A 23,789-nucleotide genomic window follows, 5' to 3' on the forward strand; every position below is an offset into this window, starting at 1 on the left:
TTCATATTTACCCCATCACAGAATTTATGCCATCTTAATACAAAAGAGTGAAAATGGAGGTAAACTTCCAAATCACAGCTTAGTCCTCAAAAGGAAAAGCATGACACCTGTGTTAAACCTTCTTGCTTTTGAGGGTGTCTCCAAAGAAAGGTTGCTGACTCCCATCAGTGAGTGTGCTGGAAGGAACGGTGCAATAGTGTGTAAGACAGACTGGGGGGATAACAAAGGGATAACATTATTATAGCAGCAGAGAGACTCCGATGTAACAGACAGATTCAGGTCTAGGAAGTGATGAGAAACTCTAAAGAGGACACGTAGAAAAATGCTTCCTTGAAAAAATAGCCACACATTTCTACAGAAAAAACACTGTCTAAATGTACAGCTCTCTGTTTTTTGTACAATGTGTGTCAGAGTCCTGCAGGATACAGCCATATCACAAAGTTTGTGAAAGGTGGCGTTTCTAGTCTTCAAAAATCAATGAAAGCTTAAAACATACAAAATGTTAGGGGGGGACATAACCCAAAAAACTAAAAAAATGATCTGGAATTAACCATAAAAACTAGAGATGTCCAAATTACCCTACACTTTTAAATGAATAATGCTAAATGCATAAAATAGGAATGATACAGACAACCAAGTAAAAACAGAAAAATTAGGGTATTGAACACAATGAAAATGACTGACCAGTCTTTTTTTTTTGTTGTAGAGACAGAGTCTCACTGTACCGCCCTCGGGTAGAGTGCCGTGGCATCACACGGCTCACAGCAACCTCTAACTCTTAGGCTTACGCGATTCTCTTGCCTCAGCCTCCCGAGCAGCTGGGACTACAGGTGCCCGCCACAACGCCCAGCTATTTTTTGTTGCAGTTTGGCGGGGGCTGGGTTTGAACCCGCCACCCTCGGCATATGGGGCCAGCACCCTACTCACTGAGCCACAGGCGCCACCCAACTGACCAGTCTTAAATGTAAGGAAAAAGATATGAAGAATGAAGAAAGCTCATCATACTTCAGCTAGGAGAAACAAAGACTCCCATAAAAAGACAGGTGAAAATCAATGATTTGAAAGTCACACACAAAAAGAGAATCTTGAAGGCAGCAAAAAAAAAAATACATGTGTTATCGCTAAGAATGCTCCCTTAGATTACTAGTGGATTACTCAACATGAACCTTCCACATCAAAAAAAGAGTTGGTGAGGCTTTGCGCATGTACCTCAAGTGGATCATGTGTCAGCCACATATACCAGAGCTGGAGATTCGAATCCATCCCGGGCCTGCCAGATAGCAATGACAACTACAACCAAAAAATAGCCGGGTGTTGTGGCAGGAGGCTGTAGTCCCAGCTACTTGGGAGGCTGAGGCAACAGAATCGCTTAAGCCCAAGAGTGGAGGTTGCTGTGAGCTGTGATGCTACGAAACTCCACTCAGGAAGACAGCTTGAGACTATCTCAAATGAAAATAGAAGAAAAAGGGCAGCACCTGTGGCTCAAAGGAGTGTGGTGCCAGCCCCATATACTGGAGCAGGCAGGTTCAAACTTGGCCCCGGCGAAAAATTGCAAAAAAAAAAAAAAAAAAAAAATCCTTTTGTTCAGACACAGTCTCATTCTGTTGTTCAGGCTACACTGTCATAAAATCAGCCTAACTCACAGTAACCTCAAACTCCTGGGTGCAAGAAATTATCCAACCTCATCCCCACCACTAGCCCCCAGTAGGTGGGACAACACACAACCACTACAGTGCCTGGATAATTTTTCTATTTTTAGTAGAGACAGGGTATCACTCTTGTTTAGGTTGGTCTCACACACCTGAGCTCAAGCTATCACCCCAAACTGGGTCCCACAGTGCTAGGATTGCAGGTGTAAGCCACCACACCCAGCCTAAAGAATATTAAAAATAATTTCACAGGTATACTAAAAAATACACACATATTTAGTGTCCTTAAAAGCAATGGAAGAGCAGTCACAACCTGCACTCATATGTAAGACATAGAAAGTTCTTTCATTCTCACTGTACCCTAGAAGGAATATCAGTGAAAAGTAAGGTCCTTCTGGAAATTAAAACCAAGAACAGGCATAGTGGCTCACAACTATAATGCCTAGCACTCTGGGAGCCAAGTTCAGCTCACAAGTTCCAGACTAGCCTGTGTAAAAATGAGAATGCCCCTGTACCAAAAAAATAGAAAAACCATAAGCCGGCCAATGTGGAGAAACCTATAGTCCTGTCTACTGTGGGGGCTGAGATAAAAAAATCACTTGACACCAGTAATTTAAGGTTGCTGTGAGCTAGGCTGATGTCTTGGCACTATAGTGTGAGGCAAGAGAGTGAGACTCTGTGTTAATAAGAAAACAATAAAAATAAAAAATAATATAAACAAGAACAGAGATGCTAAAAAGAAAAAAAAAAAAAGAACAGAGATGCTTTTATGTAAAACAAGGTAAAGAAACCCAGGCTTCTCAGAAATAATTTCCAAGGAAGCTGAGCTTCCCTAACCCTATTGTGTGTTTTACTCATTGAACTTGGACCTCTGACCTGTGTTACCTGCTTCACTCACTCTAACCTACCTGGGTGCTTGACTGGTGTCTGGTGTGTCTTCATGTTCCAGGGTTCTTTGCTTTGCTCCAGACAGGTTATGAGTTCTGGCTTAGAGACAGCAAGACCTGTTTTATTAGGGGGAAAAAAAAAATTGGGATTCTTTAATTGGCAATCGAATGCCTTGGTGAAGTAGAGAAAAGGACATTTTAGAAGATCCTGAAATAGTGCCCCAAACAGATTTCCTTGCAGAAACTTTAGAAACTTTGTTTTTGTAAGGACGGAGTCTCACTTTATTGCCCTCCGTAGAGTGCTGTGGCGTCTCACAGCTCACAGCAACCTCCAACTCCTGGGCTTAGGTGATTCTCTTGCCTCAGCCTTACGAGTAGCTGGGACTAAAGGCACCCTCCACTCATTTTTTGTTGCAGTTTTGTCAAGAGCCGGTTTTAAACCCGCCACCCTCGGTATACGGGGTGGGCGCCCTACACACTTAGCCACAGGTGCCGCCGGATCTTCAGAATCTTTTTAAAAAAGTATTTAAAGTTAGAACATTCATATCTCATCCACTACCAAAACTACTGCAATCAAATTTGGTGCTAGAAATCAGACTTAAAGGTATGAGTAACAATCTAGGCCATGAAATTTTTGAAATTTCCATTAATCTAAGGAAGAATATAAATCAGCTCAAAAATTGGTAAGATTAATGCCCAAATGAAACAACTCCAATTTTTTCTTTTCTATACCAAGATATCCTAAAGTTTTCCATAGAAACAAGAACCTGATACTCAATGAATAAACTGAATAAAATCCTTCTACAAAGAGAGAATACCAATTGTTTAGTGTAGAACCAGAACTATGTATATAACTTGTCCTCACCCAGCAAGACCAGGTTTCTGTAGGTTTCTAACATGACTTCCTGATACAAATGCTGCTCAGCAGGGTCCAGGCAGACCCACTCTTCCATAGAGAATTCAATAGACACGTCCTCGAATGTCAACACTCCCTGAAAAAAAACCAAGAAAACATGGGGATATGGAATTTCACTTTTTATTTTTTTTACACAGAGTCTCAAGCTGTCACCCTGAGTAGAGTGCTGTAGCGTTACAGCTCACAGCAACCTCAAACTCTTGGGCTTAATTGATTCTCTTGCCTCAGCCTCCTAGCTGGCAGTACAGGCACCCACCACAATGCCTGGCTATTGTTTTGTTGTATTGTTGTTTAGCTGGCCTGGGCCAGGTTCGAACACACCAGCCAGGGTGTTCGTGGCTGGTGCCATAACCACTGTGCTATAGGCACTAAGCCATAAACTTCACTTTTAGTTAAATGAATGAAGAAAACTCTTGCTGACTTATAGGAGTAAATACAATTACCTAATAGGTATAGATGAGATATATTCCTTCATGTGTTGTCAAAAACTGAAGAAAGGGGTTGGAATGGCATCCACAAAACCAGTGTACACATCAGACATTTTTGGTTGACACAGTAGAAATAAAAGGCCACCAATACAGGCATGTATAATTTTGTGCCTTATTCACTTCATATGTCATAAACTGTGTATGTTTTTTATATGACAATGTCATGGTGAAATAAATGGTAACTTTAAAGTTTGAATGTGTACAAGAATTGGAGATCTTGAAAAAATGCAGATTATTATTAGGATGATATGGGGTGAAGATTCCATTTCTAAATTTCCAACTAGCTCAAAAGGAGTGACAATACTTCAGTCCCATGATGATATTTTGTCAAACATGCAGTGAACTGCAGACACTGGATTTACCCCAGTTGATTCTTGAAGCAGTAAACAAAGTTGACAACTTTTACTTTCCAAAGAAAGGTATATGGAAGAGAAACTAAGAAGAAAGGGGTACACCCTCAATAACTGTTTTGATTTGCTCATATTACTTAATAATCTCTCCAAGTTCTTATTAAGAATACAGAAGATATACTGAACTCCACAATGGAATATATGTCCAAGAGCACCATAACTGAGTGAATAAAATTAACATTAACTGTAATAGGACAAATTAGTATCAGGTGCTGATTCACAAGTGCAAGCCCAACATCACTGCTGTGACTATACTGGCCAAAAAAACTGAATCATAATCTGATAAAAACTAGTTTGAGAAAAACCTAGTTTTGGCAAAGTTCCAGTTACAGATATCTGACATATCTTCTAATCTCTAATCGTGTCTTTAGATAGCCTTCTTTATCAACCTAGAAAGCAACTATTTTCTAATTATTCTGGGTTTGAGAACTTTGAATTACTCTAGGTAGTTAATGCCATCTTCTGTAAAAGTGCATGGACATCATCCTATGTTACATAGAACCTGTCAGCCTCCCCTTCTTTGTTACTATCCAGTGAATCTCATCCACAATGAAAATCTTGGGCATCCACATTTTTTCATTTTCAACAGAAATGGAACATTTTCACTATTTTGGGAACAAATTGAAAGTCAGAATTTTTTAGGGCATATGAGGAGCCCGGATGGAGACAGACTGGAAAGAAGACTCGGCCATATGTAGAGAAGGAGTTTGGAGCCTCGTGACTATTAAAAAAAAAGAGGAAAAGAGTATTTAAACAAACCTCATTCACCAGAAACATCACAAGTAGAAACCTAAAGGTTTGAAAAGTCTGAGAACATTGCAGGAGAAACATGGACACAGCACTGGTCCTTGGACTCAGTTACCCGAGAAGCAATCACTTACTTCTTTCTTTTTTTTTCTTTTTGTGGAGACAGTCTCAAGCTGTCACCCTGAGTAGAGTGTCGTGGCATCACAGCTCAAAGCAATCTTCAACCTGGGCTCAAGTAATTCTCTTGCCTCCACCTCCCAAGTAGCTGGGACTACAGGCACCCGCCACAACGCCTGGCTATTTTTTGGTTGCAGCCGTTATTGTTGTCTGGTGGGCCTGGGCAGGTTTCAAACTTGCCAGTTCAGGTGTATGTGCCTGGAGCCTTAGCTGCTTGAGCCACAGGTGCCGAGTCTGAATTCCTTCTCAGGTGAGATCATCTGGACACATTACTTCTGCACCTTTACAATATGCCTTTAAAGGCATCAGTACAAACTCTTCACCTGCTACCACCACATCCGCAGGCACAGGGACCTCGAAGTACAGAAAAATTTTTACCCTTTCCTAATCTTTATCAGGGGACAGAGTCAGAAAGAAGGAGGATCCATATAAAGACCAAAGTGTAAGCTTCTCATTTCTTGGCCTCCAGCCCTCCCTGCCAGCAATTTCTGCTTTATAAATGGGAATATGGGCCCTCTGACCTTTTCCTAGAAAAATATAAACTTGACTGTCTCAAATGTATCTGGAAACCATCATGCTTGACATTGGCCTTCCTTTAGGCATCACAGGGGGCCACATGATGACACCAGCCACACTAATAGAATCTATTGGCAGGCAGAATCACAGATGATGATACTTCTTTGAACTGGCTATGGAATCCTACCTGGAAGCCTGGGCTGAGAAACACCTAGCTAAGCATTTCCTCTCAGGCTTTAGTATGCATAGAAGATATTTCTCAGTATGCCCCTCTATCAGGGGTCCTCAAACTACGGCCTGGGGGCCACATGCAGTGGTGTGATTGTATTTGTTCCTGTTTTGTTTCTTTTTACTTCAAAACAAGATATGTGCAGTGTGCATAGGAATTTGTTCATAGTTTTTTTTTTTTAACTATAGTCAGGCCCTCCAACGGTCTGAGGAACAGTGAACTGACCCCCTCTTTAAAAAGTTTGAGGACCCCTGAAGCAGTTACTCTATTTTCAAACAAATAATCAGTTTTATTTCACAATGTTTATTTATGTCCTTCCTTAAGAATTTCAGAAAGGCCAGCCAGATGATTCAAGTCTGTAATCTCAGCACTCTTGGAAGACAAAGGCAGGTGGCTTGTCCAAGCTCAGGAGTACCAGACCAGCCTGAACAAGATTAAGAGCCTGTCTCTATAACTGCTAGGCATTGACGCAGGCACCTGTAGTCCCAGCTACTTGGAAGGACGAGGCAAGGGATGGTTTGAGCCTAGGAGTTTTAGTTTGCTGTGAGTGGTGATGTCATAACACCCTATGGAGGGTGACTAAGTGAGACTCTGCCTCATGAAAGAATAAATTGCAAGAAGGGTTTTGAGCCATTCACTATAGCATCAACATTGCACAACTCCCCATGAAGGAAAATAGTGCAGTTAACCCCCATTTCTATTTTGGTCTAGCTGATGTCAACCAGACTGCCAGATGGCAAGAAACCATTTCAATGAGACATGGTTTCCCAAGCTCCTTTCCCCTCTCAACACCTTGTGGTCAGCTCAGGAACATGAGGTGTTCTTTGCAACAGTAGTCATCCATCTCCTCACGTTGCTCTTGAATAAACTGTTTGTTCTTCCACCAACTCTTGCATTCGAACTTTGACGTTTCAGGAGGGAATAGTCAATCTTGGCTTTGATTAAAAATTTGCACATTTTGAATGAATCTAGCAAGTGGCTTAAACAATTCTCCCTATTGCTGCTGTTACTTTTTCTGGACTGAAGCAGCACTCAGCTAGAGAAAGCAAACACTGTACAGAGTCCCTTCTGCCCAACACTTTCTAACAAAACAAATAACTTTGGTTCAAGGAAGACCACAATCACAATCTTGAAACAGGACGGAGTTTACTGACACTTTAAAGTCTCCAGCGTTCGAAGAAGGTGGCAGTGTCTGTGGAAGGACCTGGACTCAGAATTTGGACCTGCTGATTTGGGTCTTGCACTGGCGGGATGCAGCTAGTGCCCTATGTACATTCATGAGAATTAGAGAAACAGAAAAATGAGAATGAGGACATTCTCAGGTATACTCAACACATATTTATCATCCAGGATCAGCTTCTGGCCTTCTAGTCTCGGGATTGGTTTTAAGTCTGAAGATATCAGGATAATTGAAAGACAGAGACACAATGCCTGATTGCTGCCCTATAAAGGTAGTTTATAAAAATTTACAGGTTGTCCCCAAAAGTCACTATACATAATGAACATTGAAAATTGTAGCTAAATATACCTTTACAAAATATTGATTAAAAAATTTTAGAAAGAGATGGAAAGACACAGAGAATAATCTGTAAATATTTTGTAAATTTTGTTATAAATAAAAGTATGTGTAACCGGGTCCAGTGGATCACGACTGTAATCCCAACACTTCAGAGGCTGAGGCAGGTAGATTAACTGAGCTCACAGGTTGGAGACCAGCCTGAGCCAGAGTGGGTGAGACCTTGTCGCTGAACAATAGTTGGGTGTGTGGCATACGACTCATGTCCTAGCTGCTTGGAGGCTGAGGCAAAGAATCACTTGAGCCCAAGACTTTGAAATTGCTGTATTGCTGTGAGATGTGAAGCCATGGCAGTCTACCAGGTAACAAAGTGAGACTTGGTCTCAAAAAAAAAAGGGGGGGGTGGCACCTGTGGCTCAAAGGAGTGGCACTTGACAAAGAGAGATCTCACAGACCACCAAGGCTTGTACAAAAGGTCTTTATTGGTGAGGGAAGGATGCTGCAGAGCAGCACCAAGGAGGAGAGAAAAGAGACAGAGAATGAGAGTGAGAGAGTGAGAGAGCAAGAGAGACTACAGGAAGCAGTGCACCTTTATATAAGTTTGGTTAAGGGAAGTCTCAGAATGGTGATGGGATGGTAGAATAGCCAATAAGGAGTTACTGCTCTGGTGGGAAAAGTCATTAGGGGCAGGCCATAAGTTTTAAATTTTCAGCAGGTAGCTGTAACTTTAAGAGTGAGACAGCTAGTCTTGGTCAGTCAGGAAGGGGCTTTCTGGGGGAGGAGCTTTCTCTGGGGCAATTACCTAACAGGTCCCAATATGCTGGAGGTGGCGGGTTCAAACCCAGCCCCAGCAAAAAACTGCAGAAAAAACCCAAAAGGTGAATGGGTCAACCTCCTACCCTACCCTAGGGATATCCCACCTGGGAAAGGTAAATGAGCCAACTCCCACCTTTATGACAGGTGTCTAACTCAGGAAAGGGAATGTCCCAACCCCCAAATTCCTGACCTTTAACCCCCTCCCTTCACCATTACCCACATGTAGATTTCTTCCTGGTTGAAAATCCTACCCAACCCACACCCAAATAGAATAAAGTCAATTTAATTGGAAAAAATAAAGAGTACATTTAGCTACAACTTTCCTTTTTCCCTATGTAAAGTGACTGTAGTGGAAAATTTTGGCACACCACAAATCATAACTACTCAAGAAGGACGATTGAAAATTGGCAGCTGGCCCTTTGTACCTTCATTATTTGGGACAGCATGCAATGTGCTGCGCTGAGAGAAGATACCAGAAAGGGTGAGGTCTAAGAGAACAGAGATCATTTCAAGGAGACCCCAAGGATACACCTACAGGGTCTTCCCCATGGTGACTCAGGTGTTAGGAATTTATAAAAACTTAACTTTTCTGAAACTGGAAATATCTACTACTGGGAAATCCTGTAGTCCTGTCAGGGCAGGAAAAGCTTCTCTAACTTGATTTAAACTGACCAATGAGAAAGAAACCCATGGGCAGGAAGTTTTTGACTGGGGATAAACAGAAGAAGACAGAGCAACTTGGGAAGTATGACCATTTTGAATTCTTCTGACTTTCTCTTTGCCAGGTGAAATAAAGCCTTTCCTCTTACAAACGTGGTGTTTGGGTGCTCTTTCTCCCCATTGGGCCTCCCTGTGTGGATGTCTCAACTGGGTGGAAATAGGACCAATTAAAAAACAGGGAAGAACTGGCATGGAGGAACTGGTACCTGCACTGGGAGACATCTAAGACAAGGTAGGATAGATACCGGACACCCACCATTTGGGTAGAAACTAGGGTCCGATCAACCCTTGGGGCAATAGATTGCCAGCAGGTCTGGTGAGAGGTGTATGAGAGTGTGTGTATGTGGTGTGACTGGCATAAACTCTGAGGGTGGGATTGGACCTACCCTCACTAGAGAAGTCTTGATTCCACCTCCTATCACTAAGTGGCAGTTTGAGTGGGAAATCAAGGATGCCCAGATTAGGAAAAGGATGGTAATTGTGTGCATATGAGTACTTAGAGACTGGCAGAGATGGGTAACAATGGTTGGGGTTTAGCAACCCCCTTCACAGGGCAAAAATATTGTGTTAGTGGCCTCTTTCCCCTTGTTCCAACATCATCCCCTGGCTATTCTGGGACAAACTACAAGTTTCAGGATTTCTGCTTTCCATCTCAGACAGGCCTAGTCCTTGGCAGCCACATGGCCATGTGAGACTTAGGGGTAAATGAAAAGACATCAGAAAGGATGACTTTGTTGTGGTTTTGTTACTGGAATTTCTTTATTTAGTCAGTCCCTTATCTCAGGGTTTTGAGAATTGAGCCCACACGCTGCAGATCAGTAACAAAATAGGATTTTGTTGGATAAAGGGGCATGCAGATGAAGTGGAGAGCACCAGAGGGAGTAGGCACAAGTCAGAGGTCTCCTGCATGGCCCTAAGAGATATTTGGCCAGTGCCTGGTAGATGGGAAAAATACCTTTATGAGGTGAATGAGCATTTTAGCAAATAAATGAATGCAGTCCCTACCCTTGGGCAAAGTTATTAGGTCTTTGCAGTTTTTGTTGAAGGAGGGGGTCAGGGTATGTGCTCCCTACTCAGGGTGGAGTCATCTAAAACTTTATGGGCTGTCTTGTTCATGACCTTGTTAGAACTCATATGGTGTGTTGTGCAGTGTGTGGCATGTTTGTGCCTAGTTGGGAGTCTGACTTCTGAACTCACCTGAGTCAGAAAAATGGGGGTTCCCTGTCCAGCCCTGAGTGGAAAAACCCTATACCAATGCTATGTTTCACAAAACGTCTCTCATTTGTAAAATTTAATAATTTGGTTGTTTAAATTGTTTGGGAAACCGAGTCTTTGTCAAAGTATAAGATTTTTGCCTTTTAAACCTTCTAATTATCAGTCTAGCCAAGTGAATAATTAACTTCATAGAAAATTGTGATCCTGTTTTGTGAAAAGTTGGTTTTTGAAAGTGAGAGACATTAGAGAGAAAGGAAAAGGACAGTGGGTAAGAAATGGATATTGAGTGGTAAATTTTGTCCCGAAACAGAAAAGTTATATCAGAAAGTGATAGGCAGGGCAATCCAGAAGGTTTCTGTTTGTAAATTGTCTGTGCAGGTTAAATAAAGCTCATAAAAGGACATTTGTGAAGGAATTTACATTTGATCCAGTTGACTATGTATTTCCTTTAGAATCTTTTGGCTTATAATCTTGCTTGAAGAAATAAATGTTTTCAGCCTTTGATATGTGAGAAACCTTCCAAAATAAAAACTCTAAATTTGGTCTTTTTGATATTTCAAGACCACTGAAAATCTGAGAAAAACATATTAGGCTTAAGTGGTTTGTTGAAAATATATAAAAAAAAAGTCAAATCTGAAATGGTGGTTAATTTTGTGAGGATTACGTTCATATGTATCTTCCAATATTATAAAATATTTGTCTGTTTTAGTGTATATGGTCAATAATGGTTGGAATTCAACTTAAAAAGTACCCCCCCCCTTTTTTTGAGAGACAGAGTCTCACTTTATTGCTCTGGGTAGAGTGCTATCACGTTATAGCTCACAGCAACCTACAACTCCTGGGCTTAGGTGATTCTCTTGCACTAGCCTCCTGAGTAGCTGAGACTTTAGATGCCCACCACAACACCTGGCTATATTTTTGTTGCAGTTTGGCTGGGACCAGCCCAAACCTGCAACCCTTGGCATATGGGGCCGGTGTCCTACCCACTGAGCCACAGGTGTTGCCCACAGACAATATTTTTTATAACTGCCTGAGTACAAACTTTGTCCTTCAAAAGAAGTATTAGGAGGGGCTGATAAATTCTCTCAAACTCAAATTTACGATGTCTTTGGAAATTAAATACCTTTGGCCTAAAAGTAAACTGCTAGAACTTTAATTAGAAAGCTAACATGTTGGCATGGGCAAAAAGATTTTGATCAGAGTGTCACAGGATTATTTTCTTCTTTCTTCTTATGATTCATGTTCAGAAACTTATAAAAACCAACAATTTAGAAAATAATCACCCACTGTTACATAAAAAAATGACAAATAACAAAAATACTGCATCCGTTTGAACTGAGAAATAAAGAGAAAAACAATTGATAATTGAAAGTTACAGAGCCAAAGATGAAAGATTATTATGAGGCACAAGATAAAAGGAAAAAGGATGCCCAGTTTGTGCAATTAAAATAGCTTTATTCCACTTGGGTGCAGGTGGGGTAAGACTTCCAACCTGCAGAAAATAAATCTACACTCGGGTAATGGCAAATGGGAGTGGAAGGTGGGGGGTATTTAATGGTCAGGGATGTGGCGATCTGGACATTTCCTTTCCTGGGTTGGACATCTGTTGTAAGGGTGGGGGGGTGGCCTATTTACATTTCCCAAATGTGACATCCAGTGAAGTAGTATAGGGGGTTGACTCATTCTCCTATCTTAGGTTGGCCATCTGGTGGGAGAGGATAAGGGTTTGATTCTTTTTTTGGTGGAGTCCACCTTATTTGAGCAGAGTTTGACTCTATCAATAATGTAAATTGGATGGAAAGTTAGGATTTGGAAAAATGAGAAAGAAACTGAAAATTGAGGATTTTATTGCAAGACCTAAAAGAGTTAGGCTGAGGAAACAAATGAGGTATATTTACACTCAGCCTTCCATACTTTTGGAAAATGCAGGGGGAAACCAGTCCTCCTGTAGAGAGTTAAAATATACAGGAGGGAATTAGGCTGAAAGGGATCCAGAGCCTTGCATTCCTCAGTTACAAAAACAAAATCCAACTCTAATTCATTCTTATAAATTTCAAGAATCTTTGGTCTTTAGAGTGAAATCATACAAAAATTAGATGGGAAGTGGGAGGGAGATTGCTGTCCTCTCACCTAAGAGGCACAATGTAAAGGTATATGACAGGGCGGTGCCTGGGCTCAGTGGGTAGGGTTTGAAACAGGTCCTGGCCAGCTAAAACAGCAGTGACAACTGCAACAAAAACTAGTCGGGCCTTGTGTCGGGCACTTGTAGTTTCAACTACTTGTGAGGCCAAGGCAAGAGAGTTCACCTAAGACCAAGAGTTGGAGGTTGCTGTCAGCTGTGACGCTACAGCACTCTACTGATTGAGACAAAGTGAGACTATGTCTTAAAAAAATTTTTTAAAAAGGCTCGGCACCTGTGGCTCAATCGGCGAAGGCACCAGTCACATACACCTGAGTTGGCAGGCTTGAATCCAGCCTGGGCAAGCCAAACAACAATGATGGCTGCAAAAAAAATAGCTGGGTGTTGTGGCAGGTGCCTGTAGTTCCAACTACTTGGTTGGAGGAGGTAGAAGAATCGCTTAAGCCTAGGAGTTGGAGATTTCTGTGAGCTGTGATTCTGGGGTACTCTACCCAGGTCCATGGCTTGAGGCTCTGTCTCAAAAAAAAAAAAAAAGTATATGGCACACCTCCAATGGGTACCACCTCCTATGGGTACATCTACCACATGGACTTGACCATGCAAACACAAACCATGTAACCTAATCATTTCCACCCTCATTTTAATCGAAAATTTACAAAGAGAGAGGAGGTGTAAAAATAAAACAGATATTAACTGATAAGTATTTTCATTGTTTAAATACCTATTTTGGAGCCAGTGTCTCACTCTATTGCCCCAGAATAAAGTACAGGAATGTCATAACTCACAGCAATTTCAAACACCTGGGCTCAAGCAATCCTCAAGCCTCATCCTCCCAAGTAGCTGGGACTACAGCTCCCCCATACCCCCAACAACACTGCCTAATTTTTATATTCTTAGTAGAGGTAGAGTGTTGCTCTTGCTCATTCTGATCTCCAACTCCTGAGCTAGAGCAATCTACTCACTTCAGCCTCCAAGAGAGATAGAATGGTAGACCTCAGCCTTGGCACTTGGCCTCTTTCAATATATGAAAATATCATTTTCATTTCTCAAAAAGTATATATACATATCTATATGTAGATATGTACACAGAAACACACACACACGTAAATTCATAGGTTTTCAGGAAGGACTAAAATCTCTCAACCGGCCTCCTTTCTCTTGCCTCCAGCTCGCTCACCTTCATGGATTTCTGTTTTTACAAACCATTAATAAACTCAACAAATCAAGCAAAAGAAAATGGAAATTCTTTTTCTTTACATTTTCTGAGCTATTTTGTCTTTCAATATTTGTTCCTTTATGCCTACAGTGATTCCTGAGTATCTCATGTGGAACTATGAACAATCACCGCTAAGGATGGAAAATACCTAGAAAAATGTGTCTTCAACATTTCCTGAGGAAAAATGGACACACCGTTCAGTCACAACATGTTGTGAAATTGGCTGCATTAACTTCCCCCTCCGCTTAAATACAAACGCCCATCTGACCTCAGCCTGGACGTTCTTCCTTGCTTTCTTTGGGATACTATGCTTTGTCTTTTGCTTTGTCTCTTTCCACTCCTATCTTCTCCTCACTCAGGACCAGCTTTCTGCTCTTTCTAATGGCTTCTACCCATTCTCTAATATAAAATAACCCTACACTTTTGTATCCTAATCTTGACCTAAAGAAATTCTTCTGTCACTCTATGTGTAGGACCCACTGAGCAACAAAGCTTTTTCACACCTCTTGAAAACACATGTAGTGAGAAGAAGGTGAAGTCAGCTGGGCTAGAGCCTAGAGGACACAGACAGTCTGGTCGTTTTAGGTCCCATGTGGGCCTTCCCACCTGTCTCTCATCCTTATTGTTTTTTAAATTTAGCTCCCACCCTAAAGATGCCCATTTTGAATAGCTGGGGATCTTATCTTTTGAATTAAAAATGTCATAAACTGTCACCACGTTGTGACATATTATTAAAAACAAGGTACTAGCATGTGCAGTTCCCACGAGGTAAAGTCGAGCCCCACCAAGGCCCTGGGCCCCAGACAGTGGTTGTGGCGATCGCTGCTTGGCCGGCTGGGTGATGACCAAGGGCCAGTGGACTGAGTACCCTCTGCAGTTGCACTTCAGAGCCTTCCTGGGCCTTCAGGGATCCTGTGCCCAACAGGTCCGCCATCCCCCTTCTATCCCCTGCAACTACAGAAACAAAGAAAAGTAGTGGGGAGAAAAAGCTGCGACCCTGGGTGGCCCGCCCCACCTCACTGAAGAAGAAGGAATACACTTATGTCCATCCAGGTAATGGGGCAGTCTTTTGGAAGAGAATGGCTGTTGACTGGAAGCAGCAGGATTGGCATGGCATTGCCTAATGACCTGTATGATGCACATGACCTCTCCAAACCTGAGATAGCCACACCTCAGCTTACCATGCTGGCAAATGTGGCTTTAACTAGGGAAGTAAATGGCAGCTGCTGCAATTACCTGGTGTGTGAAGGAAAACAGATGGCAGAACTAATGACAGTTGGAGATAAACATTTCAGACAGTGATGGAGAAGGAATTGAGGAGTCTCCTCAAATAAAAGGTGAATGCGATGGACTGATGAACATGGAACTGAGAAATTCAGAACTCAGTGTTGTACAATCTCAGCCTGTATTTGAGGCATCACCTGCCCCAGAAGTTTACAGCTCAAATAAAATCTTCCTTTAGAAACACCAGTAGCAGAGGACAAATGCAAGAACTTGAAGACCAAACCCTTTCATTGTAAGGCACGCCAGTATGAAGCAGAACCTGAAGAACAGTTTGTATATCACATCAGAGTACACAGTGCCAAAAAATTTTTTGTTGAAGAAAGTGCAGAGAAGCAAGCAAAAGCCAGGGACTCTGGCTCTTCCACTTCAGAAGTAGGAGGTTCCTCCAAGGGGCCCATTAACTGTGACCAAGGTGGCTACAATTCCAATCGATACGATCAATCTACTGCACATCTGAAACACCACACTAGAGCTGGGGATATCAAGCGAGTCTACACGTGCATTATTTGTACATATACAACAGTTATTGAGTATCACGGAGGAAACACTGGAGAAACCATTTTCCAAGGAAACTATAAGTGTGGGAAATGCTACTATTTTTCAGACAGAAAAAAACAATTATGTTCAGCATCTTAAAACTCATACAGGAGAAACCCTATATAAATGTGAACTTTGTCCTTATTCGAGTTCTCAGAAGACTTATGTAGCTAGACATTTGCATACTCATTCACATGAGAAGCCATTTAGATGTACAGTTATGCGGCCTCTAATCAAAGTGAAGTAACTTGCCATTCAAGACAGTTTCACAATGGGCCTAAAACTCTTAACTGCCCAAACTGTAACTACAAAACAGAAGACAGAAGCAACTTCAAAAAACACGTGGAACTCCTTATTAGCCCACAGTTCAATTGCCCTGTTTGTGAATACATGGCTTCCAAGAAATGTAATCTACAATATCACTTCAAATCTAAGCATCCATACTTGTCCTAAAAAAAAAACATTTTACTATGTACATTAGACTTTTCCTTTTTATCTTTTCAGAGAGGAGATTTTTGGGGAATTGGTTTCATGTGAAAAGTGGGTTCTATGGTTGGAGGCAGTTCCATCCAAGTCCTCTTCTGAACCACTTCTATGGGAGGAGGCACCAGCTCAGCAGACTCCTGAACAGCCTCCATGGGAGGACACAGCTACACTTGAGCACAGTCCTCACTAACAACTTCCAGAGGAGCAGGCCCCTTCTGAGCACTCAGAAGTGAAACTAAAGAAAACCAAAAAACGAGAGGCTGAATTGCCTGATAAGAATACTACCAATGAAAAAACAGAAACAGAGCAGAGAAAAATAAAGGGAGATGTGGCTGGAAAGAAAAATGAGAAGTCTGTAGAAGTAGAGAAAAAAATGTTTCAAAAGAGAAAAAGCAGGGCTGGGCCTGTGGCGCAGTAAGTAGGGTACCAACCCTATATACCAAGGGTGGTGGTTTCAAACCCAGCCCTCGGCAAACTGTAACCAAATATAGCCAAGTGTAGAGGTGGGCACCTGTAGTCCCAGCTACTCGGGAGGCTGAGGCAAGAGAATTGCTTAAGTGCAGAACTTGGAGGTTGCTGTGAGCTGTGATACCACGGCTCTCTACCTAGGGTGATAAAGTGAAACTCTGTCTAAAAAGAAAGAAAGAAAGAAAGAAAGAAAGAAAGAAAGAAAGAAAGAAAGAAAGAAAGAAAGAAAGAAAGAAAGAAAGAAAGAAAGAGCCTTCAGTAGCGTCTCAATGACCCAAGTGACTACCAGAACTCACAAATTAACAAGAGAAAGTAAAGAGATGGATGAATCTACAGGAAGTAATTCAGAAAAGTTCTGTAAAACCAAGAAAAGCAAAAGGAGGTGGAAGCTGAAGCCCAATCTTTACGTGACTCTGTGAATGATGAGGAGTTTGTGAGAAAGATGAAAAAAAAAAATAGAAAGAGAATCCAGTAGTCAGGAAGTGCCAAAGGGTGACAACAAAGTGGAGGAGAGTAGGACACAAAATGCCTGCATGAAAAAAAGTACAAGAAGATCCCTCAAATATAAGTCAAGTAATAGAAGCAGCAAGCCTGCTCAGAAGGAGCCTGTTTAGAAAGGCCTGCTCCTATGGAATTTGTTCAGAAGGGGTCTGCTCAGATGAAACCTGCTCAGAAGGGGCCTGGTCAGATGGAGTCGGGTTAGAATAATTCTGATCATATGGAGTCTGCTTATATGGGGTCTGCTCAGAAGGGGCCTGCTTTTCCTGGAGGTTGTTGAGGACTGTGCTCAAGTGAAGCTGTGTCATCCCATGGAGGCTGTTTAGGAGTCTGCTGAGCTGGTGCCTCCTCCCATGGAAGTGGTTCCGAAGAGGACTCAGATGGAACTGCCTCCAACCATAGAACCCACTTTCACATGAAACCAATTCCCCAAAAATGTCCTCTCCGAAAAGATACAAAGGAAAAGTTTAATGTACACAGTAAAATGGCACCGAAGCAGCAAGTCCTTATTGAAGTTGACTTAGTGCCAGTAAAAGACAGCCAACTTCTAAAGGAAAGGAGGATGACATACCATCATCACCAGCACTGCTAAAAAAAAGCTTAAAAGAAGACGCAGCAGGCTCAGCGCCCCTAGGACAGTGGTTATGCTGCCAGCCACATACACCTAGGCTGGTGGGTTTGAACCCAGTCCCGGCCAGCTAAACAATGACAACTGCGATAATTTTTAAAAAACCATAGCCAGGTGTTCTGGTGGGCGCCTGTAGTCCTAGTTAATTGGAGGCTGAGGCAGAAGAATCCCTTAAGCCAAAGAGTTGGAGGTTACTGTGAGATGCGACACCATGGTACTCTACCGAGAGCTATATAGTGAGACTTTGTCTCAAAAAAACAAAACAAAAGAAAACCATGAATAAAAGTAGACTCAGCGACTGCAGCTTAGTGGCTAGAGTGTTGGCCACATACACCTGGGCTGTGAGGTTTGAACCCAGCCTGGGTCTGCCAAACAACAATGGCAACTACAACAAAAAAGTAGCTGGGCTTTGTGGTGGGTTCCTGTAGTTCTAGCTACTTGGGGGACTGAGGCAAGAGAATCACTTAAGCCCAAGAGTTTGAGGTTGTTGTGAGCTGTGATGTCACAGCACTCTACCCAGGGGGACATAGTGAGATTCTGTCTCAAAAGAAAAAAAAGTAATTTGGCTCAGTGTCCATAGCTCAGTGAGTGGGGTATCAGCCACATACACCGAAGCTGGAGAGTTTGAGTCCTGACTGGGCCTGCTAAAGAACAATGACTACTATAACAGAAAGAAAGAAAAGTAGATGGGCATTGTGGTGGGTGCTTGCAATCCCAGCTGCTCAGGAGGCTGAGGCAGAATCGCTTGAGCTTAATAGTTTGAGGTTGCTGTGAGCTGGGATGCCACCATACTCTACCGCGGGGAATATAGTGAGACTCTGCCTCAAAAACACACACACACACTAAAAAAAGAGGCATCAAAAGACCAAAAATCACTCTCTGAAGGTTAAGGGAGAAGCCTCTCTTCAGAGAACAGGAGCAGAAGAGGTAGATGTCAGCCCAGCTGTTCTTGGCGCTTATACCATGGAATCCACCACAATTTCATCCTCTGGACAAAACCTGAATATAATAGAGGGTGAAACTTTAGATGATAAATATCAGACTGACGATATTCCTTGTGAAATGGAAACAGACACTGATCAGAACACAACAGAGAATCTCCCTGACAAACACTCAGCAGTTGAAGACCCAGTTTCAACATTTCTCCCTGCCCCACCAATGAAAGAAAGTGAAGCAGTGTCCAAAACTACTCTTACATCACCTCCTATTACCACAGCAGTAAATGAGTCTCAGGAAGTTGATAAAGATGAAGGCATACACAGTCATGATGGAAGCCACCTAAGTAACAACATGTTAGAGGGTAGTGATGATTCAAGATTGCATGGGACTCAGCCAGCTCCATAAGAAAGTAGTAGAAAAAATGCAAAGGAAGCTTTGGCAGTTGAAGCATCAAAGGTAGATTTTGTTTGTATCTTCTAAGATCATTGTTTGAGACAGGACAAAGATTTCAGAAAGCACCTCACAGCCATTTTGGTTAATGTGCACTATCTGGAAAAAGCAGCTCAAGGACAGGAGTAATGACCATTTGGAAGGCCTATTACATTTTTTATGTCCATTTATAATATCAGATAGCCTTTTAAGATTGTTTTAATTAGTATACAATGTTGATATTTTTTATTTTTGAGACAGTCACACTTTGTTACAATTGGTACAGTGACATGTCATCACAGCTCACAGCAATCTCAAACTGTTGCTTGGATTACAGGCACCTGCCACGATGCCTGGATTTATTTTAATTGTAGTTTGCCCAGGCTAGATTCAAACCCACAAGCTCCGGTGTTTGTGGCTGGCACCCTAGCTGCTGAGCTACAGGCGCCGAGCCTCCAATATTCATTTTTTTTCTTTTTCTCAGACAGAGTTTCAAGCTGTCACCCTGGGTAGAGTGATGTGGCATCAAAGGTCAGAGCAACCTCAAACTCTTGGTCTTAAGCAGTTCTCTTGTCTTCGTCTCCCAAATAGCTGGAACTACAGGTATCTGTCACAATGCCTGGACATTTTTAAGTTGTACTTGTCATTGTTTAGCAGGCCTGGGCTGGATTCGATCCTGGTAGCTCTGGTGTATGTGGCTGGCGCCCTAGTCACTTGAACTACAAGTAGGAGCTGAGCCTCCAATGTTGATTTTTACATGGCATTCTTTCCCTTAGGACTTTATGTATACCTGTTGATTGCTGTATACATTTAAGTAAATCCAAGGGAGTTAGGGTACTAAACCAGCAGATGCCTAAAGCTGTTAGCTTATGTGTTTAATTGATACAAAATGGCCAACCTGGTCTAATAGCATTATGTTGCTTCATCCAGCTACAGCTTGTCAGTTTTTTCTCAATGTCTACCTTCCAATTTTACTTTTAGTACCTAGTTTAACTCTATAAAAATTGGCTTACTGGGTGGCGCCTGTGGCTCAGCGGGTAGGGCGCTGGCCCCACATGCCGAGGGTGGTGGGTTCAAACCTGGCCCCGGCCAAACTGCAACAAAAAAATAGCCGGGAGTTGTGGCGGGCGCCAGTAGTCCCAGCTGCTTGGGAGGCTGAGGCAGGAGAATCACCTAAGCCTAGGAGTTGGAGGTTGCTGTGAGCTGTGTGATGCCACGGCACTCTACCAAGGGTGATAAAGTGAGACTCTGTCTCTACAAAAAAAAAAAAAAAAAATTGGCTTACTTAACAGCAAAATACTTAAAGGATTTGTCTGCTTTATATAAAGTTAGCATTTTAAACTTTTTTTTAAGAGGACATTTAAATTAAAGAGAAATTCTCCCAACAATGGACACTCTATCCATCAGGTTATTTACTTATTGACTTTTGATCAATATTTCTAATTTGCGTATGTTTATTGTTATAAAAAACAGTAATTTTGGAGGAGGCGGAGAAAGATGGCAGCTGAGTAACAGCTTCTTTGCGTCTGGGCACCCTGAGTCTGGGGAGATAGGACTCCAGGCATCTCTGGCTGGTGGGATCTGCCTATCATCACACCTGGGACGATACAGGGAGTCAGGGAGAGACTTCTGGACCCCAAGAGGACAAAAACAGTGGAAAACTGGCAAGTGGTCGCGTGTGTTCAATCCATCTAAACCCGCCCGCAACTGTAAGTTCAGTAGCAGTGAGACTGCAAACCAGAAAGGCCTTACCTGTGAACTGTTTTGGTGCCTTTGGACTTGGCACTCAGCTGAACTGCCTTGGGGAGAGCCTGAGCGGGAGTGCGGAGAACTTTGGCCTTTGTCTAGGGCCCCAGTCTGAGCCGCTGAGCCAGACGGAGCTAATAGTGTTTGGCTCTGGGTCACAGGCAGACACTGTGAGCGATCTGCCCTGGCAAGCTCTGCCCTCAGGGTCGCAGAGCTGGAATTGGGTGGAAGCTGATAACCCAGGGACCAAGTAGCCTAAGGGCGGGGTCTGAGTCGCGTTGCAGCCCTAACCCTCGGGGGCAGAGGGAGACCAGTTTTGACAGACAGGGAAAATGGATAGCCACTTCAGCAGTGACAAGCACTTCCCTGAGAAAGCTTCTGCTCAGTAAGTGAACAAGTTCAAAGTGCCTTTTAAGTGGGCTGAAGAGAGATTTAGGGTGTGTACCTGCTGGGGTTTGAGAAACTAGCAGCCTCCAGTTGTATCAGAACTGTGATTAACATCTCATACCCCAGAAGACCAGGTGTTGCCCAGACAATATTCAATAACATATACATACTGCTTTGTTTTTGGTTGTGTTTTTTTTTTTTTGTGGTTTGGTTGTTTTTGTTTATTTTGATGTTGTTGATTGTTGTTTTGTTTTTTTAAGTTCAACCTTTTCCATACAGATCCTTTTTCTTTCTCAATTTTTCTAGTTTAATTATAATTTCCCATTGCTGCCTATTTCAATAATTAGAACTTCATATTTGTTAGTGTTTCTACCTCTATTATTTGGTTTTTCACCCAATTTTATCCCGTAAAGTTTTCTGTTTTCTTGTTTTGGTTTGATTTATAGCATTTTTGTCTTTCCTCTCTACTTGGTTGAGGTGGGGTACTGTGTCTGATCAGGTTAGTAAAGAGCTGCTGACCTGAAGGGAACCACCCAACTGGGCACCCCCAGAAGGTGGTTTCTTTTTAAGGTTGTATCATAGTACCTTACTGTACACCTATATTGCTCTGTCCCCCTCTTTCTGTGCCTCTCTTCTTTTTGTCAATATTCCTTTCACCCACCCTCTCTCCTTCCTCTGTTTTTCTTTGTTTTTATTATCACTCGGTCCTCCTTTCTTTCATCCCTTTTTTGTTCTTCAACCTTCTCACACTTCTGGTCCTGTAACCCTTAGTCCACAGGCACGAGAACTTAAAGAGCAAGAGGAAGTGAAAGGAAAATTAGGGCAAGAAAACAGATAAAAGAAATCACTCATGAGGAAGAATCAGCAGAAAACTCCAGGCAACATGAAGAACAAGTCCAGAAAAACCCCGCCAAAGGACCATGAGGTAGCTACTGCAGAGGATTCCACCTACAAAAAAATGTTAGGAATGACAGAAAGGGAATTTAGAATACACATGTTGAAAACAATGAAATAAATGATGGAAACAATGAAGGAAACTGCTAATAAAGTGGAAAAGAAGCAAAAAGAATTTCAAAAACAGAATCAAATAAGAGATGAACGATATGAAGAATATAAAAAGGATATAGCAGAGCTGAAGGAAATGAAACAGTCAATCAGGGAACTTAAAGATGCAATGGAAAGTATCAGCAACAGGTTAGACAATGCAGAAGATAGAATTTCAGAGGTAGAAGACAAAGTCTTTGAGACAACTCAGATAGTAAAAGAGGCAGAAAAGAAGAGAGAGAAAGCAGAACGTTCACTGTCAGAATTTTGGGACTTTATGAAGCGTTCCAACATACGAGTTATAGGAATTCCAGAAGGGGAGGAAGAATGCCCCAGAGGAATGGAAGCCATACTAGAGAAGATTATAAAAGAAAATTTCCCAAATATCACCAAAGATTCTGACACACTGCTTTCAGAGGGCTATCGGACCCCAGGTCGCCTCAACTCTAACCGAGCTTCTCCAAGACACATTGTGATGAACCAATGTCCAAAGTCAAGACAAAGGAAAAGATTCTGGAAGCTTCCAGGAGTAAGCGCCAGTTGACCTACAGGGGCAAATCCATCAGAGTGACGGCAGACTTCTCTAATGAAACTTTCCAAGCAAGAAGACAATGGTCATCTACCTTTAATCTACTTAAACAGAACAATTTCCAGCCCAGAATTCTGTACCCTGCTAAGCTAAGCTTCAAAATTGACGGAGAAATCAAATCATTTACGCATATACAAACAGTGAGGAAATTCGCCACAACAAGACCAGCTCTACAGGAAATACTTCAACTTGTTCTGCACACTGACCACCACAATGGATCAGCAGCAATGTAAGAACTCAGAAATTAAAGGACAGAACCTAACCTCCACACTGATGCAAAAGATAAAACTAAGCAATGGACTCTCACAAAATAAGACAAATAGAATATTACCACACTTATCAATTATCTCAATAAATGTTAATGGCTTGAATTCCCCTCTGAAGAGACATAGATTGGTTGACTGGGTTAAAAAACACAAGCCATCCATTTGCTGTCTGCAAGAAACACACCTGGCTTCAAAAGACAGATTAAAGCTCCAAGTCAAGGGTTGGAAGACATTTTTTCAGGCAAATGTAATTCAGAAGAAAAGAGGAGTTGCAATCTTATTTTCAGATACATGTGGATTTAAAGCAACTAAAGTAAAAAAAGAAAAAGATGGTCACTTTATATTGGTCAAGGGAAAAATACAACAAGAAGACATTTCAATTCTAAATATTTATGCACCCAATTTAAATGCTCCCAGATTCTTGAAACACACCTTACTCAGTATGAGCAATATGATATCTGATAATACCATAATAACAGGGGACCTTAACACTCCTCTTACAGAGCTGGACAGATCCTCTAAACAGAAATTAAACAAGGATATAAGAGATTTAAATGAGACCCTAGAACAACTGTGCTTGATAGACGCATATAGAACACTCCACCCCAAAGGTAAAGAATATACATTCGTCTCATCACCCCATGGAACATTCTCCAAAATTGATCATATCCTGGGACACAAAACAAATCTCAACAGAATCAAAGAATTGAAATTTTACCTTGTATCTTCTCAGACCATAATGCACTAAAGGTGGAACTCAACTCTAACAAAAATGTTCAACCCCAAACAAAGGCATGGAAATTAAACAATCTTCTGTTGAATAACAGATGGGTGCAGGAAGGAATA

At 41.9% G+C, this 23,789-nt stretch overlaps 1 protein-coding gene and 1 pseudogene across 4 annotated transcripts in view; one reads left to right on the top strand and one right to left on the bottom strand.

The window, feature by feature from the left end:
* LOC128572870 (zinc finger protein 85-like) overlaps positions 1 to 23,789 on the bottom strand; it is a 57,094-nt gene that overhangs the window by 17,627 nt on the left and 15,678 nt on the right. For all 4 annotated transcript variants that reach the window (XR_008376267.1, XR_008376266.1, XM_053573001.1 and 1 more), the window contains 2 exons: positions 3,402 to 3,528; positions 2,558 to 2,653 (listed from right to left, as the gene is read on the bottom strand). Coding sequence is in view for 2 of the 4 variants with exons in the window: in XM_053573000.1 (XP_053428975.1) it covers positions 2,558 to 2,653; positions 3,402 to 3,528 (223 nt within the window). In the remaining 2 variants the exon portion in view is untranslated. The remainder of the gene's footprint in view (positions 1 to 2,557; positions 2,654 to 3,401; positions 3,529 to 23,789) is intronic.
* Positions 14,684 to 15,715, top strand: LOC128572879 (RE1-silencing transcription factor-like; annotated as a pseudogene).

The sequence above is a fragment of the Nycticebus coucang genome, chromosome 20 (assembly GCF_027406575.1).
Source record: "Nycticebus coucang isolate mNycCou1 chromosome 20, mNycCou1.pri, whole genome shotgun sequence".
NCBI classification, from domain to species: domain Eukaryota; kingdom Metazoa; phylum Chordata; class Mammalia; order Primates; family Lorisidae; genus Nycticebus; species Nycticebus coucang.